This window comes from Aythya ferina, assembly GCF_964211825.1.
Source record: "Aythya ferina genome assembly, chromosome: 5".
NCBI lineage: Eukaryota > Metazoa > Chordata > Aves > Anseriformes > Anatidae > Aythya > Aythya ferina.
Genome location: NC_140301.1, coordinates 28792316 through 28809706, shown reverse-complemented (window position 1 = coordinate 28809706; position 17391 = coordinate 28792316). Strand labels below are relative to the sequence as shown.

The 17391-nt window shown below is 42.1% G+C and overlaps 1 protein-coding gene and 1 long non-coding RNA gene across 2 annotated transcripts; both read left to right on the top strand.

Annotated features, from left to right (window-relative positions):
* Positions 1-59: 59 nt before the first annotated feature.
* ERH (ERH mRNA splicing and mitosis factor) lies at positions 60-7794 on the top strand. Its single transcript, XM_084519493.1, has 4 exons — positions 60-200; positions 3221-3308; positions 4491-4611; positions 7299-7794. Exons 1-4 carry the CDS (start codon positions 198-200, stop codon positions 7399-7401), a joined length of 315 nt encoding a protein of 104 aa, XP_084375619.1. The 5' UTR covers positions 60-197; the 3' UTR covers positions 7402-7794.
* Positions 7795-10648: 2854 nt separating this feature from the next.
* Positions 10649-16208, top strand: LOC311436922. Its single transcript, XR_014693173.1, has 3 exons — positions 10649-10813; positions 10935-11178; positions 15858-16208. It is a non-coding gene; the product is annotated as an uncharacterized lncRNA (long non-coding RNA).
* The last annotated feature ends 1183 nt before the right edge of the window (positions 16209-17391 follow it).

Genomic DNA, 17391 nt, shown 5'->3' with positions numbered 1-17391 from the left:
CATCAAAGATGGCGGCGCAACCCGCTTCGCCCCCCTTTCCCTCCAGCGCGTCCCGCGCGGCGCCCTCAGCGCTTCGGCTTCAGAGGGCGCGCGTGCGCGGGGGGGCGCTCTAGCTCCCTCTCGCTGGTGCGGCCGCGGGGGGTTGTGGGGGATCGGCGGGCGCCTGGCGGTGGCGGAGCTGAGGAGCGGGAGCCGCGATGGTGAGCGGCGGGCTCCGGGGGGGGCGAGGGGGGCTCGGTGAGGCCGCACCGCCACCGGGGGGGACCGGGGAGGACCGGGGGGAGGTGGGGGAGCACGGTAAGGCCCGGGGGGGCCCGTCCCGGCTGCACGTGGCGGGGGGAGGCCGCGAGCGGGGGCCGGGGCCTGGCCCGGGGGTCGCCTCCCTGAGGGGTGCCGCGGGGCTGGCGGCCGCGGGCGGGGCCGGGCGGGAGCTTTGCACCCCGAAAAGGGGAAAAAGTCACCGAAATCGCCCCTCCTGCCTCGCCTGGGGGGCTGGAGGGCCCCGAGTGTGCGGTGCGCTGCCTCGCCTGGCCAGGCGCCTTGCCCTCACAATGCCTCCGCCTCTCTCCCCTCTTTTCGTCCCCGCGTTTGGGGCTCAGCTCGGCCTCACAGCTGGAAAATGCCTCTTCAGGCAGGTGCTGCCCGGGTCCTGCTCCTGGGGCTGCCAGCGCTGCCTCGACTGTTTCTGCGCGGCTACGTCTGCAATCTTGGACTTGGGGAGGTTTCTCAAGGGCGCTCTGGGAGCTGGAAATTGGAGGGATATAAACCTTAACGACAGCCAGTGCAACTGCCCTCCAAAAGAAAACACAAAAACACACAACAGTGCAACACAATAAAGAGTCCTTACTGGGCTCTTCCATATTACCTGCTCCCAAGGCATGACATCTTCACTATCTTCCTTTGTTTTGGTTTTCTTTTTCCTTACAATGAGACTTATACTCAGAAAAAACAAACATTTTATTTACACTGACTTTTGTCCCACGTCACCTAGGCACATATTCAGCGGGGCAGGTAAAACTTGGAAGAAACCTCTCAGGTTTATGAACTTGTTGCATCTCTGGTGGGAGAGGAGGAACGATTTTAGTAAATCAAGCTAAATTGGGATATTTTTATTTATTTATTTATTTGCCTTAAGGTAAAATAATGGGAAGTTCCTAAAGAAACTCTTCAGATGTAATGCATTAATCCTGCAATAGAGGTGATCCCAGTGGCAGTAATTTTGGTAGACCAGTTAAGGTGGACAAAGATCTTAAAAGCCATTTTGTACAATATAAACATGAAAGAATTGATTCTTTTATTCTTTGCTTTACTTCAGAGCTTTTAGTAGAAGCTGAGACGTTAGTACTTGTTAAAAGGAGAAATTTAGTTGGCAGTAACAGGATCAAAAGAAATACTAGCAATAATGTAGACTTTTTTGATGTTATTGTAGTAATTATTCTTAGAGACTCATGATCTATTGGTGTTGCTTTTAAAAAAGCTGAATTATTCCATTTTTTTGTACAAGGCAATTAATAATCTCCAGGCTGATAAGGATACTGAAAAAGTTGCGAAGGGAAAAATGGTTTCAAGTCAGAAGTTCAAATAAATTCTAACTTGAAGTTCTGAAAGAACTGGCTTATGTGTCTGGCTCACTGATACTTTTTCTGTAGTCTGAGTATTGAGATATCTATACTTTTAGGTTTTGTCAAATAAACCCAACTTTTTCTTCTAATATTACAGTTGAGTTTGAAAGTACAACGACCACAATTGCAGTTTGCAGGGCATTCTGCTGCTAGAACACACAAGATTTTATCAAACACACTGAACTGACAGACCCCATTTTTTATTAATAAGGGGTTCTTGCTCAGATGCTCCTGGGAGATCAGAGTTCCAAGCCCTGGAAGTGAGCCTGGTCGTAAGCAAATAAAAAGGACACTGCTGGAAGTAGTTGTGAATGGATTTGGCAGTCCTTTGACTCCCTGGTAAGGCGTGCCTGGGGCAGTGCAGCGCCCTTAGGAGCAGCTGGGTACCAGCAGCCCTGGAGTCATCTTGTTTGCATCTAGTGTCCTCCGGTGTGCAGGGAAGCAGCCTTGGCAGGCTGGTCTCCTTCATATGATTTTCATTGTAGCATGATAATACACTTCAGTATTTGTTTCCAGTGTGTCTTACTCTGCAGTTCCCTGCATGAATTTTAGAAGTTGAGTACTCACTTCATATATTAGCATTGAAAGTGCTGGATTAAATTAGCAGCACAGGCAATGCTGTTTTCTGGTGTGCTTGCAAACTTCCTATGATGTGTAACCTGTTAATTAGGTCACAGGCTGTATACACTTAAAATCTTGTTTGTTTAAATTATTTGCTGCATCCAAGTGAAAAATATTACAGAAATAATGCAAGCCACAGACTGTACAATCATCAAAGCCTTCCCTGCAGAAGAGCGAGTTTACAGGCTGACATTTGGAACAGTTATCTGTGCCATAATTACCCTTTCAGTAGACTTGCTGAAGTGTTAAAAAAAAAAAATCAGCACATCTGATTTGCAGGAAATAATCTTGAGTACCAAGTGCGGATTTGTTAAAGAATGTGTGTTATCTTGAAGCTGAATAACTCTAAATAGCTGTTTGTGTTTAGATCTTCAAGGTGAGACTGACAGCGATGCTAACTTGGACCCCATTTTTGTTTTCTAGCTGGGGTACTTAATTCATACTAACAGCTTGCCCTTGGAATAAAATAAGTAAATGTACAATGGGATAGCTTCTAGATGTTGACTGCATCACCTTGCTTTTCTGTTTAAGTAGAAACTACAATTTCCATGTTTGATTTCTTCAACACAATAGCTGCTTTACTGATGATTTTACATTACGTATTTTTAAAAGTTTATGAGAATTGATAGAACTGATTGAAAACAAAAAGTAACACAGCTTATATGAAAAGTATTATTTGGAAAACGTCTGTGAACTTGATTGGTAATTCCATGTTTAAAGCTGTACTAATTTTTTAAGTTACTTAGCCTGGTTAGTTCTGAGAAGACCGTGCTATCTTACTCCTCATAATTAACCTTTACATGCCAAAGATGTGTGGAAGCATCACAAAGTAACACTGGGAACAGCTGTGGTATGCTTCCCAGTTTGTGTAATGATTGGGTGGCCAAAAACAAAATTACAGCTTATTTTTCATTCAGATCAGTAACTTTAATTTAAAAAAAAAAAAGGTTTTGAAAAAATCTTGTTTTGTTTTTCAGTCTCACACAATTCTACTTGTTCAGCCTACCAAGAGGCCAGAAGGCAGAACATATGCTGATTATGAATCGGTGAATGAGTGCATGGAAGGTGGGTGCAATCATTGTAGTTTAAAACTACTGTTAAAATCCTGGTTTTGACATATTCTCATACTTCCTTGGTAAGAGTAAGCTGCTGTTCATGTATTCCCAAGATAATTCGCAAAAAAAAAAAAAGTTAAAAAGGGTCTTATGTTTTTAATTTACTAGTGCTTTAGCAAACTATTATCCTTGTTTCTAAAACTTCCTTGTGACATTAAATGTCTCCTTCTGGCTTAACTAGTTTGAACCATGTTCAATTCATGGAAGCAGGCAATATTCGTGGTGGGGCTGTGCAACAGACCAGGCTGAACATATTTCACTGCACAATCAGATTCCAGCCTTCTCACAAATTTTGGTGCTAACCATGTAAAGGAAAGATTGCTACTGGAAATAATATATAAAATAAAAGCATTTTTGTAGTTGAAATGTAGTTTGCAACCTGGTGGCTTCTGTGCCAGAAAAAAAAAAAGTTCTGTGTGACTTTAAGAGATGCAGTGAGTTGGAGAAAAGATTGAAATACTACAGCTGTATAATTTAAATGTAAAAGTTCTCTTAGCATTAAAATCTAATTCCAGGAAGCTTTGCAAGACAAACAAAAGCACAGGAGAGATAATGTAAAACCCCCATGCTCGTTTTAATATTACATTCTTTTCAAATGTATCTGACTTATTTATGGGCTAGCTTAAGTAAAACTTATGTAAATGTACAGACTTGCTCTGTCACTCTTACCTCAGTCACCGTGTTTGACTATTTCATCAAGAATGACCTCTTCTGAGACTTGACCAGCTGTATTTAACAGGACTCCTTCTTTCTCAGGTGCTTGTATAGTAGAAATACATGTTGCAATTGCTGTTTAAAAGTTATTAGAGTTCCATATTGTATATGGAACTTACTCCATAGAACATTATATCCACAACAGAACTAATTTTTTTTCCTTTAGATGATGATGCTCATCATGCATCTTACCTAGTTCTATAGCATTGTGTTCAATGCAAACAGCTAAAACAAAAGCATTTCAACAACAGAAAATCTGAGTAAGTTCATATCTGTTTTCATGGTACTCGCATCTAAACTTTCTTGGCATCTGGTTCAATATCTGAAAAAAAGTACAGCAAATACAGATTTTTTTTTCTTCTTTTCTCCAGTGCTGACATTATTGCATTATTCATCTGTTTTTTTCCCCCCTCTGTAGGAGTCTGTAAAATGTATGAAGAGCATCTGAAGAGAATGAATCCCAACAGTCCATCCATTACATATGATATCAGCCAGTTGTTTGACTTCATTGATGACTTGGCAGACCTCAGCTGTCTTGTGTAAGTTCAGTTGTATAAATCTGTGTCAGTGACTCACAAAACTCTTCTGTATAAACTTCTACATATTTTAGTCTGGCTAGTCTGTTTAATCTCGCTCTCTATGGGTACCTCAAGGGAGGCTGTAGCGAGGTGGGGGTTGGCCTGTTCTCCCACGTGCCTGGTGACAGGACGAGGGAGAATGAGCTTAAGTTGAGCCAGGGGAGTTTTAGGTTAGATGTTAGGAAGAACTTCTTCACTGAAAGGGTTGTGAGGCACTGGAACAGGCTGCCCAGGGAAGTGGTGGAGTCACCATCCCTGGAAGTCTTCAAAAGACGTTTAGATGTAGAGCTTAGGGAAATGGTTTAGTGGGGACTGTTAGCGTTAGGTCAGAGGTTGGACTCAATGATCTTGAGGTCTCTTCCAACCTAGAAAATTCTGTGAAATTCTGTGATTCTGTGATTTGGGACTGGATCTGCCTTTATGCAGTTGGTCTGATTCTTAAGGAGGCAGAATGATTAATGAATTGTATTCAGCTGTAGGATTTAACATCAGTATAGTGGTAGTCTATAGAAGTCACTTGCAACTGTTTACTTTGATTAAGACACAGCAAGATGGAAGCTTCTGTAAATCCTAATTAAGTGACTGAGGAACCTATTAATCCTGTTGAGCCCCCTAGCTAGTGGTTTGAGTGCCCTTGTGAATATATCATCTCTGGTTCTCATCTGTGTGTTAAAGTTGTGAGGAAGCAAAGGTGGTCTTGTGTGGTTTCCACTCTGACTGGACTGTGAAATCAAGTGTTAAACTTCAGTATTTAGAATGTAGCTAACATTGTGACCCAACCAGTTAGATCCTGGCTGATTTCCATACCACACCTTTCAGAGTAATGGTTTGAGGTGATGGTGGCATTGAATTTCATAGAAATTATGTAGGAATATGGATACAAATCGCACATTCAGATAACCAAAACCACTTCAGTTTGCTCAACTCAAAATTCTAGGATCTCTTTTTAAGCCAGTGAGCATCTAGTGTGGACATTAAGTCTTAAATCCCAATATAAGTACTGTGCAGCTGTACAGTAAGCAATCCTTGCCAATTAATAAAGTTTAAAAACACAAAACACATTGGATTACTTTCCTTTGCATCTAGATGTACATACGGAAACAGATTGTTACTGATGGTGACTTATACAAATGCCATTCACCAAAGATTTCAGTGGAATAAATAAAGTACTATTACAATTTCTGCAGTTACCTTGTTCTGCCATGTCAGGTCTCCTGGTGTCATCATACTAGGCTGATGTGGTTTGAAAGCCAAGCTTTGTTTTAGCATATTTAACAGACTGACGACTATTTGTTTTAAGAAGTAGCGACTGATTTCTAGTACAGTCTTTCATATTCTTTAATAAGGCTTGTAAACTTAGTGTCACACTACTTCAGCTTCGAGTTTTCCACCAGATGGCACACGTAGCACATAACATACCCGACAAGCCTTGTGCTTGTGGAGATTTGTGAAGTACTTGCTATCTGGTCTTGCAGTGTAGCATTATGAGTGGATAAGGTGGAAGGGAGGGGAATAAATCAAACAATTCCCAAAACTAACATTTCTTATACTGTAATGAAATCGTTAATATGTTAGTATAGAATAAAACTCTTTCTATGGCTTTGAATTACTCATGCTAGGTTTTAAATAAGGTTTCCTTAAAAACAGTATGTTCAGAGTTCTGTTTTTTAGAGAAAGAACTGCAAATTGTTCTGGATTGAGTTAAACAACTGGATTTATACTCAGCTGCTTGTCAGTGACCTCCTTACTGTTCTTACCTGATACAAAATTGAGGGACTGGCTGGGACATTCACTGAAAATACCATCTTCATCCAAAAAAAAAAAAAAATCACCTTTAAGGACTAAAGGGGGAAAGGACAGCATGAATATTCAGTTAGCTTTATATGCTTTGCTTCTATTTTTCAGTCTAATTCTGTTGCAGTTCAGCAGTGTCTTGAGTAACCAAGTTCTTTAGCCCTGACAAGAAATCTTGCTAATGGTCTACTTCTATCACCTGTCCCTGAGTAGTAAAGAAAATTAACCTGTAGGTTCTTGTTTTCAGTTTGCTTATTATGAAGTGTCCTTGGTTAATAGATGCAAGCTTTTCCTTGCTGCTAGCTGGCAAGAATCATTTGTCATCCATCTATTAGCCTGCCTTTACTCCTGGAAAATTGTGCTTTTATTCATTCTATTTAAAAAAAAAATCCAGGCAGAAGTGGTACACTTGAGAAATTACATGAACACTTGCTTGAAGTTAAACTGAGTGTTTGGCTCATTAAGACAAATTAAGTATGGTTTCCTGGTGGAACTATTCTTCTTAATTCTGAGCTCCAGAATACCGAGGTGCTCTGTTTTCTTTCTCCCATAAGTAATTACATTCATGAATTTAAATGCAAAGTGCAGTCTCTTAGTCTTTGGAGTTCCTAGTTGTTTCAGCTTCTTACTGATCTGCTGGGTAACTTGTAAGGGTTTTTTGTTTTGTTTTGTTTTTTTTAGGAAACAGAACAAATCTTCTAAATGGCAATTTCCATTCACCTTTGATATTACTGATGTTCTGTATACGACTTTCTGCCTTGTACACTAGAGGACACTTAATTGTTTGTGAAGTCTTTGTAGTAAGCGTTCCGTGGGACAGACCAATATTACATGAGTCCTTTTCTTTTTTCTAGTTACCGTGCTGACACTCAGACATACCAGCCGTACAATAAAGACTGGATAAAGGAGAAGATCTACGTCCTCCTCCGCAGGCAGGCCCAGCAAGCAAGCAAATAATGGGGACACCATCCTTACGTGGGGCTGGGGGAGGGCTTGGACAACAGGTGTGTACAGAGTGTAGTAGTGAAAGTTTTGTATTATAGTCATCCTGTTGCCATCTTGTTAAACTCTTTAGTCGGGACTGAATGTATTGTTAGAGATGCAAGGATTTTGTTGGATTGACTTTTTTTTCAGTGTAAATGGGGAAGAAACTGCAACATCTTCAGCAGAGTTTTAATTTTTTTTTTTCCCACTGGTTAGCTAATGGTCTTACCTTATTTGAACCCCTGGGGCTGTTCACATTGTACTTCACCACATCCACTGTATGTGCCCTTCCGTGGGGTTTCCAACATTTAGTTTTGTCCTTGAGGCGGTCTTAATGGGGAATAAAAAAACTACCCTTTAGTTAAATTTGAGTGCTGAATTGTGTGTTTTTTCATGCTAAACAATGAACTAAATCTTTCTTGTCCATTTGCTGAAGAATGGGGTTTGAAAGCATGTATGGACTGAACACCACGGTTACTTGCAGGGTGGCTCAGATTCTGACCTTCCAAAATTAACTTCTCTGGCCTATATTTGGCTGTCTTTCCTGGGCAACTTTGGGAAGCATAGCAACCCTCTTGTTCTTGCACTCTAAACTTGATCTTTCTTAGAAGGCATTTATATTCAGGTAAGTGTGCCTGCTTGCTAGGACAGATGATGGCTAAGAGCAGGCTGATGTATCGCATCACAGACCCCATGAATAATTCTACTTCCAAGCTTCCCCTGAGAAAGGAATGGGCAAAGTGAATTATTCTGACATGAATCTTGCCCAAACCGTGTTCCCGCTTTACAAAGGATAAGGACCTATCTGCTTGCACGTTCTGTAGAACAATACCCTCCCCCTGCCTAAAACAGATGCTGCAGTGTTTATAATCTTGCTATACTGAAAAAAATAGTGCTGGAGGATATATTGGACCAAATAACAGCAGGTAGAAGAGCAAGGCTAGACTTAGACTGGTACTTTTTGCCTTTGTGTTAACCCAGAGTCTGTCCACTGTGGGTACAGATTGGAATCAGACTCTCCAGGTATGCCCAACCAGGAGTAGTGCTAGGGTTAATGGAAGAATGTCTCCAGTGTGCTTAACTTCCTGAAACACATTAATATTTTCCAATAGACTTTACAGCAAATGCATTGGCTTAAAAGAACATGAGTTTAAATGGACTGTGTATAGTAAAGCTTTAATGAAAATAGCTTCACTTAAGTGATAAGTAAGTGCTGCTGAAGACTTGGAATCAAATTACAGGAGAGAGAAAAATTCTTAGACATATCCAAGGGGAATGTTAAAACTTTCTCCAACATGAGTACAAATTGGAGAGTAAAGCTGCTAGTTCTATGATTGTAGCAATAAGGAATCGATTCAGTCTGCTAACCTCAAAACAGATTTTTCAAAGCAGGGCAGGTTGAAGTGTATCAACACATGATTACTTATATCTGGAAGTATTTCTGCGTGGAAGCTTGCTTTTATATCCAAATGCAGCTTAAAACAAAAATAATTCGCTAACTGTTGCCCCATATAGTGACATTCAAATTAATATAAGCAGTGTTATTCAAGCATCTTGTATAGTTTATCCTCCTATTTAGGAAGTACTAAAATAGCACGTTCTTTCCTATATTTGGAAATATTTGGGTTTTATTACTGGTAAATACTTCGTTAAAACTCCACTATTCTCACAGTGAACCAATCTAGTGCATATTCCTCTAATGTGCTAAGCAGGATGCAATACTGCCATCTTTAAGTGAAGTCAAAAATCCCTTCTCGCTTTCTGCACACTAGAAATGACTGATCAAGTATTTTTTATCATTTTGTGAGCATGGTTTTACTTAAAGGAAAAAGAAAAAAAGGCATGTGGGCACTTTCCTGATTTTGAAAAGTACAAGGATTGTGCAGAATCTATAGCAATCTGGGGCTTGGAACATAACATCTCTCTTCCTTCAAAGATAACCTGAAGTTTAGTCTGATTTAAAAAAAAAAGTTTTTGACTGTGATGTAACAGCACAAACTAAGGCTGATTAACAAGTACAGAGGTTCTCATGTCAGAGCAGAAACTGGGAAGATGGTACTTTAAAGCAGGTAGCACTAAGTTTCTCCTTTATGAAGGTATGGGGTTTCTTAGAACATAGAAGGCAAACAAGCTTTAACTTCTTGAGGTTAATTCACAAGAACGTTTTTGCACTTCTGGTTATCTCAGTAATTGAAGTTTAGCAGAACTGGAAAATGTAAGTAAAGTTCCTTTTATACCTGTGGAGCCAGACTCAGCCTTCTGCTGATAGAAAAGATAGGGTCGGTAGACCGCTTTAAGAGAAGGGACTTAAACATCTATTTTCCCCTCAGCACCTAACTATAGCTGTCTTTTTGATTTGTTTTTTTTTGGGGGAGGCTGCTTTTTCTTTCCTCCTGAAATAAGCTACTGGTTAAAATTCCCTAGTGTGTAGTTTCCGAGTTGCCATTCTCCACATTGCCTTGGGTTCGCCTTTTACTTGATTAACTATTCATGAGACAACAGAGAAATTGCTTAACTGGGCAGCTGAGTGCAAAAACACTTGAAGGAAAGAAGAGATGCTGCAGCATCTGCCTGACCTGTAACTGATGAGAAAGGCGAATATGAAACTAATCTGAAATCCATCTAACTTGCTTTCAGAAATATAGTAAAGAAGAGGGTTGTGAGCATTTGGAAACATAGAATATGCCAGTAGGCATTCTATTGGCACTCTAGTAATGTAGTCTGCTGTAGGAGGCCAGGTGAAAAATTACTTCTCAATTTGCTGCTTGGCAGAAAAAAATCCAAGTCGTGTATTTTGTTAAAGCTTTGCGCCCCTTCAAGCTCTCATTTTTATCATCTAACTCTGCCCAAACCTTACAGCATGTGTCTAAAACAGGTGAAAGAAATGCCAGACTGTACCCAGAAGATGGGTCACTGACAGTGCTCTAATGCTCCCTTAGCCAAGCTTGAAGTATCAGAGTGGTCCCTATGGTCAAAGCCACAACTACAGGAGGATTGGGCCTAGAGCAAGTGACTGCTTCCAGATCCAGAGACACGAGGAGTCTCGTGGTGTTTCTTTACTAGCTCCTTTCCATTAAGGGGCGATAGCAGTGTTCTTAGGACCTTCTCCAGTTGCACCTGTCCATAAAGGCATAGGACAGCAGTTCCACTAACCAATATCAAACGTTTATTTGCCTGAGTTCAGCTACTTTACAATTAAGGTTTGTTAGCAGTGTTTGGCTAGTAACCTGTAACTAAGCTACATGATTACAGAAGGTATGTCTGAACAGAACCCGTCATCCTATGCACGTTTTGCCCTGTGGCAGCCTGATGCTTCCTGCATGAAGGACATGCATACGTGGCAGTGTTGATCATAGCAGCTACAGTGTGGGAGTAAATGATAAAGGTAAATCATACTGACTGTTTCTGCAGGGGAACAGTACAGTCTTTTAAGAAGTGGGAAAAGAATGGAGTTCAGAGAGAGAGTATTTCCAAATACTTGATTTTTTTTATTTTTTTTAAAAAAGTCCATCAAGCAAGCCTAGCCTCGCTTCAGTGGAATAGATGAGCCCTCATCCCTTGCCAGGAGCATGAAGCATCTGAGTTGCTTGCCTGACTTCAGTTTGGCTTATGGAGCCATGAAGCATTCTACATCTCATCTAATCGTTAGTCCTCATGCAGACCCTGAACTGCCTGCTACTGATCCCAGGTGTGGCAAAACCAGAGCGGTACAGCTCATTTCACGGCATGCCTGTTCACCAAGCAAATAAGGTGAAGTTCCATGAGATGACTGAGTTGATCTAACAGTTCACTGCTATTGTAAGGGCATTACGCTGCTCCACACTGTAGTTTCTACACTTGTAGGTAATACAGCTGGTAGTGGAGAGACACTGGGAGTCACGGGAGAAAGGCAGAACAGGGCCTGCCACTCAGCAGCCATAAGCAAAGCAGTTGGTTACTTAATCTCATTTGTGCTTTGACAGCAAGATCAAGCAAGTAAATGCTGTTTCAGAAAACAGTAGCTAAACTGCTGTATACATAAAGGACCAGTTTATCTGCCATTGCACATTCCTGTCAGTTGTGATGGACTGGGATAGAGGGAGAGGATGCCTGACATGATTATATTGTGTGTTTTGGACCAAAACTTCGCAGCCAGTTCAAGGACCTAGGTCTGATGTAATCAGAATTTTAATCCAAGTGGGGTTACATTTCACATCACAACATTAACAGGATCGCTCTCTTACAAGAATCCCGCTCTGCAGCCACCTTTCAGAATTCTGAAGACTCAATGCATCACTAGTTCATGATGCACTGAAAACACATGGAAACTTCTTAAGAGGAGTTACCTTCAGAGGGAAGAAGGAAATGCTCCAGTTACTCTTCTTTAGAGTACATAAATAGAAACATTTGCCATTCCCACTGAATTGCAAAGTGTATTGATTTTGTGATTGTATTTAAAGAGAGCTTTGTTGGAAGAAATTCACTTACACAGTCCATCAAGAAAGATAATAAACAGTGAAAGTCAACAGTCACTGGATTACAAGTATAAAGTAATTTCAAGCTCTTGCTTTTCAACCCCTGTGAAAAAGAATGGTCTGCTGGAACCTAGTATTGTCTCTTTGTTGACTCTGGAGAGTATTAAATACATCCAACGTCTTACCATTAATGTAAGTTTGTTGTGGGAGGAGGGAAGGAAAGTATTTGAGGGGTCAGGGAGCTTCATTTAGCAGCCCCACCACGAGGCAGGTTGTGGCTGAGGCTAGTAACTGAGCTCAAGAGTGTCAGCATCACCAAGTATCTGACTGCTTGTGCCTGACGCTTGGAACCATTTGCTTCAGATTTGTCTCAGTTTTACCCTGAGCTAGCAGAAGTTACATATCAAAACTGTAAATCTGTTTAAAATAGAGAACTATTTTAAAGCTCTGCTATATTAGCCAGTCCTCTGAGTTCTTCCTACACGGAGTGTTGTCTGTTAGAAGGCTACTGAGTGCTGGCTGAATATAATGTGCCATTCACTGAAGTAGCAGGGGAATGAATTGCCACTGAAATGCACTGAATGGAGAGGTTTGATTTTGCACAGTACAAGACAGTTCTCTGTTCTGACCCATGAATAAAGGTTTCGTCTTCACTTCATCTGAAAATCGTCCAAGTTAAAGCAAGCCCCGATTGGATTTGTCACAAAGAAACACTGGATCCTAGCGATGTTTTCTCATTACTGCAATCTGAGCTATGGATCTGTACGAACAGTTTATCTGCATGAGTTTCAGGCTCAGCTCCAATCTATAGCTTTTCTTTCTACTCTTTGTGCTTAGCTTGCAAATGACACACAAGCGAAACTTGCGTGCCGCAAATCCCCAGTCAATGCCACTGCTTGTGAAGCATTGGCAGGAATTTTGCTAATATTTTTGTACACAGAACAGTCAATTGTCTCCTACAACCCCTGCAGCATTGAACTTCTTAGTCTTTCCAAATAAACCGTTACTTTGCGCTGCTGTCTTAGCATCAGCAGTCAGTGACACGCACACAGCTCCTGTCACTGCACGTAGCTGCTGCATGCCTTCTGCTTGTGCCACGTAAGTCAATGAGACCAGGAGGAAAATGAGCCTGCGTGCTTAAGGTCTGCATTTCTGGGCTTAGCTACTGGCTAAAGAGATACTTGCATGGCCCCGATCTCTAACGCATCAGTGCTTCAACCTAGTGTCTAACTCCTGTTCAGTGTCTCCATCACTCCACTGACTGTGGGAAGCAGGCTCCTGAGTTTAAGCTGCTGCCTTGTTGGTTGCCTGGGGGATGGGATTTTGCACACTCCAACACACGCCTGGTGCACAGGGAGCCTGGGGAGCAGCCGTGCTTGGAGATATTCAAGACACAACTTGACATGGCCCCAGGCAACCTGGTCTGGTTGGACCTGCTCTAAGCAGGACGTGAATAGAGGACCTGGGGAGCCTCCTTCCATCCTAAGCTATCTGTCGTTCTATGGGACTCATTACTGGGACATCCCATCTCAAGAAGTGGGAAATATGAGTTTTGAATCCCTACTGTGGCTGATTTCACAGAAGCATCTGAACTCAGTGTTCCCCAGCCTTCCTAGGACATTGCTGCAAATGGCAGCATATCGAGTACTCCTAAATGGGTTTGTATGACACATTCACTGGGCTACAGCAGGTACTGTATGTACTTGCTGGGTAGTAGTTATCTTAACTACTAAGAAGGGTATGGACAGGTCAGATTTGATCTTGTTTCAATATTTTCTGTGCAGGAATGAAGGTTCACACATGACACAGAGTAAAATCCCTTATTACATGGGTGTAGTCCTGGGAGGCCATCAGACCTTCCACCCAGACACACCTCTGCCCCCCCCAAACACCCACCCATATGCTTTTCCAGCTGTCAACAAACGTAAATATTTCTATATAAAAGGCATAAAAAATCCGTAATGTTTTGATAGGAAAAGCTCAACACTCCCTGCCAACCTCAAGGGGAAGCAAAGGCATCCTAACACAGTACCCGGTGAGGTACGTGCTGGGGAAGAAGTCAACCCCACTAGGACTAGAAACAAGCCTTGTGCCGTGTTTTGCTTTTCACTATGGCTACTTCCAGGTTCTAAGCAGAAGAAACAATTATTTTAAAATAAAATGAAAAAAAGTATTAACATGATTTCTGAGGGGGTTCTTATCTCCTACACCTATTCCCCCGTAACAATGGAATGCAGCAAAACCACCAAGACATCAGCAGCCTGCAGCAAGCAGAGTCGATCATCCAATCCTTCTCTTTGAAGGAGTGCATTTCTCAAACCAGAATTGTTTCCATTCCATCCCAAACGTCTCCAGAAGTTTAGCCCATGCTGAATTAATGCAGCTTTCCCTGCCAACTAGTGAGGCTACTCCAGAACACCTTCTGCAGCTCATTCCAACTCTAGAACAGGAATCTTTGCAGCTCCAGAACCTTCTAGATTCTGACCTAGGAGAGTTTATGGTCAATTTCTATTGACTGTGTGCCAGTAACAACATTTTATATTCTTTCTCCAGGTACTTCTCCCCTCATCTCCCATGAAAAGTAACCGTTCCCCATTCCAGTGTTGCTAAATGAACACTTTGTGATGGGTAGTTTCCATTCTGGGCACCTACCATTCTGAATGAAGTTTACCAATCTTTCATAGTGTGTTAATGATATCTCCCTAATCCTAACCAAGAATGAATCATCTAATGCCTCTAAACAACGCATGTGTTGTTTTAATGTTTGCAACACTTCTATCATTCTGGATAACTCAGTACACCCCCTATCTCTTCACCCTGTGATCTCCAAACAGTTGTTATTTATGCAAAATGAAACTTCAGCTAGAAAGAGCCATGCAAGGATAACCAAGTAATTAGCCTTAATTAGGACACTCACCAGGACGTTTCAGAGGACTCAAGGTCTCTCTGAAATGAGTAGAACAGGGACTGTGTTAATCCCAAAATTGTGTTGTTGTGCCTTGGGAGAAAGGCACCCAAATCAGGTCAGCCACAGCTCCAGGAAGTATTTCCCATTTGCAAGTCCCCAGGAAAAGAAGCACCTCCCTCCATCTTTTAATTAATGAGCCAATCATCTCGTTAGCACATTGCATAACCTGGGCACCTGCTCAGCGTGGTGGCTTCTGTCTATCTTATTCTTCAGACCGCATTCCCCCCAAGCTCAGGCTACTCATTTGGTGCCCTACATTTCTCCTGGGGTGGAACAGCAGCCAGTAGAAATTTTATTTTAAGACACCCCCCAACACACACACAATAGACCTCAAGTAAAACATGTTAAGCTCCACAACTCCGAGTTCTCCATTTAAACTGTACAAAATTCATGACTACCTCTAGGCGTGCTGTCACTGGAAGTTAGATGTTACTTAAATCTATTTGCAGAGAGAATGAAGGTCCAGCCTCAAAGGTACCTGACATATAATTCAGACTGAAAATAATCTGCCTTTGTGACTTGTCCAAGCTCTCTTCCAGCTACTGGAGTAATGTAAAAATAAAATCCAGGTCCCAGCCCAACAACAGCTTCGCACAGTTTCCCCCATTTCCTTCACTCACATGTGTATTGACTGATCTGATATCTCCTGCCCTAGTTTCCACCAAACACTGACTCACCATAACTAGGAATAACTATTGCTAATTAAAGCAGAAGATCCCATGAGGATTGAAATACACCCTTCTTCCTGTTTACTTAGACAAGCCCAGTAAAGAGAAATCCATTAGTGGTTGTTAAATTCAAGGATGCTCTCCCTGGCTCAGGCTGTCAATAACGCAGGAGTTATTAAGGGCCCTGAGAGTGTTTTGGCAGACTAGCACCATTCAATTGCCCTATTCCTATTTTTTCCCCTAGACACTTGGTTTTGGTCACTGACAGAAACAGGCTAAGGGACTAGGTGGACACAAAACCATTTTTTTTTTTTTTAACTTAACTATTTTTTTTCACAGATGTTTTACAGGGAAGATTAAAGTGTGTATGCAGACCTAAGGTAGATGAGGAGCTGCCATACACACTGTCTTCCTCCTTGCTTCCACCTCTTAGTGGTTCGTACAGGCTATCCTGAGACTGAGACTCTGCAGGAGACGACACGGCTCTGGCTGACAGAGTGACTGGTTAAGAGCTGTTTGCTTGGGGGCTTCATGAAGACCTGGGAAACACTTCCCCCAGAATGCAGGTGGTACTACAGATGAGTTGAACTATCCACTTCATGGCACTGAGTGGTTTTTAAAGTGACTGTTAACATGGCAGATAACTTTTTTGTAAACTAAAATGCAATTAATAACAGTGATTTAGCCACATCCATGTCTCACTGAGGCCTAATACTTCAGCACTCTGGCAATTACTTCTCTAGATGAGTTCTGGGGGCCTTGGCAATTGCTCGCTGCTGCTATTTTACTTCTATGCCCTGGGAGTATAAACTCAGTTGTAGAAACTCCATCTGAGGCTGTTTAATGAACTACATGAATCAGAGCCCTGCAATAAAGCCCAATTAGAAATGAGAGCACAGAGAATATTGATCCACTTAAAACCTTTTAGAGATTTGCCAGCTTTCAGAATCTGCTTGGTCACTCATTGCTACGGCAGGCACCGAGCCTTTCATGCTATTTCCCTTTCATTATCTTGCTGGGATTATGGTTAAATTAAGATGTGATTGAACAGATCAGCTGGTGTGGGCTCCAGGCTATGAGGGAGCACCCCCAAATAACCCTTCTCACACATGCTCACCACCCTCTGGGACGGGTTTTATTACTGCCTAATTCAGAGGAAATTTCTACAGCAGCTCTAGCTTCTCCTCTGAGCAATCTCAAAAACCTTTGAGAGTGTCTAATCCATTTTATTAATGGGACAATGTTGTCTGGAGGTTCTGGGCTTCCCAGAAGTCACAGATGATAGCATTACCATGCACAGCACACCCACGAAAGGGTCTCACTAACTCAACACCTTCAGCGTTATGTGTAGTATATTACAGGCTAAAGAGCCCCTGTGGTAATGAAGCACACATTATTTAAATGAGACATTTGATCAAGATTTTCGAGAAGTGTGCATTAAGATATATGAGGAGGGTATGGCATCCCATCCTAAAAACGGGGCTTAAAGGTGGATGACTTCAGACTGTTCCAGGCGGGGTGATGTGTGGATGATGCAGGGTGTTCAGAAGTCCAGATCCAAAGGATGTGGGTGACATCTGAACGCTTACAGCTCACAGGGGAATCCGCAAAGCCTCCACTCAGCTGTTGTCCAAAGGTAGATTCACCTTCACTGCACACCTCTCAGTTCTCACAGCTCAGCGCATGTTAAAGCATTGCCTTTGCTGACAGCTGGTCCCCTCCAACCTTACCACGCGCTGCAGCATCACAGTAAATGTGGTGAAGCAGGCTCAGTTCTGCCGTGACAAAGAGACCTCTCCTCCCCAGGCACTGCCTCGTTTCACCAAGTTACACAGGCTCTTCTGGGGCTGATGGGAGGCATTAGAGGGCAAAA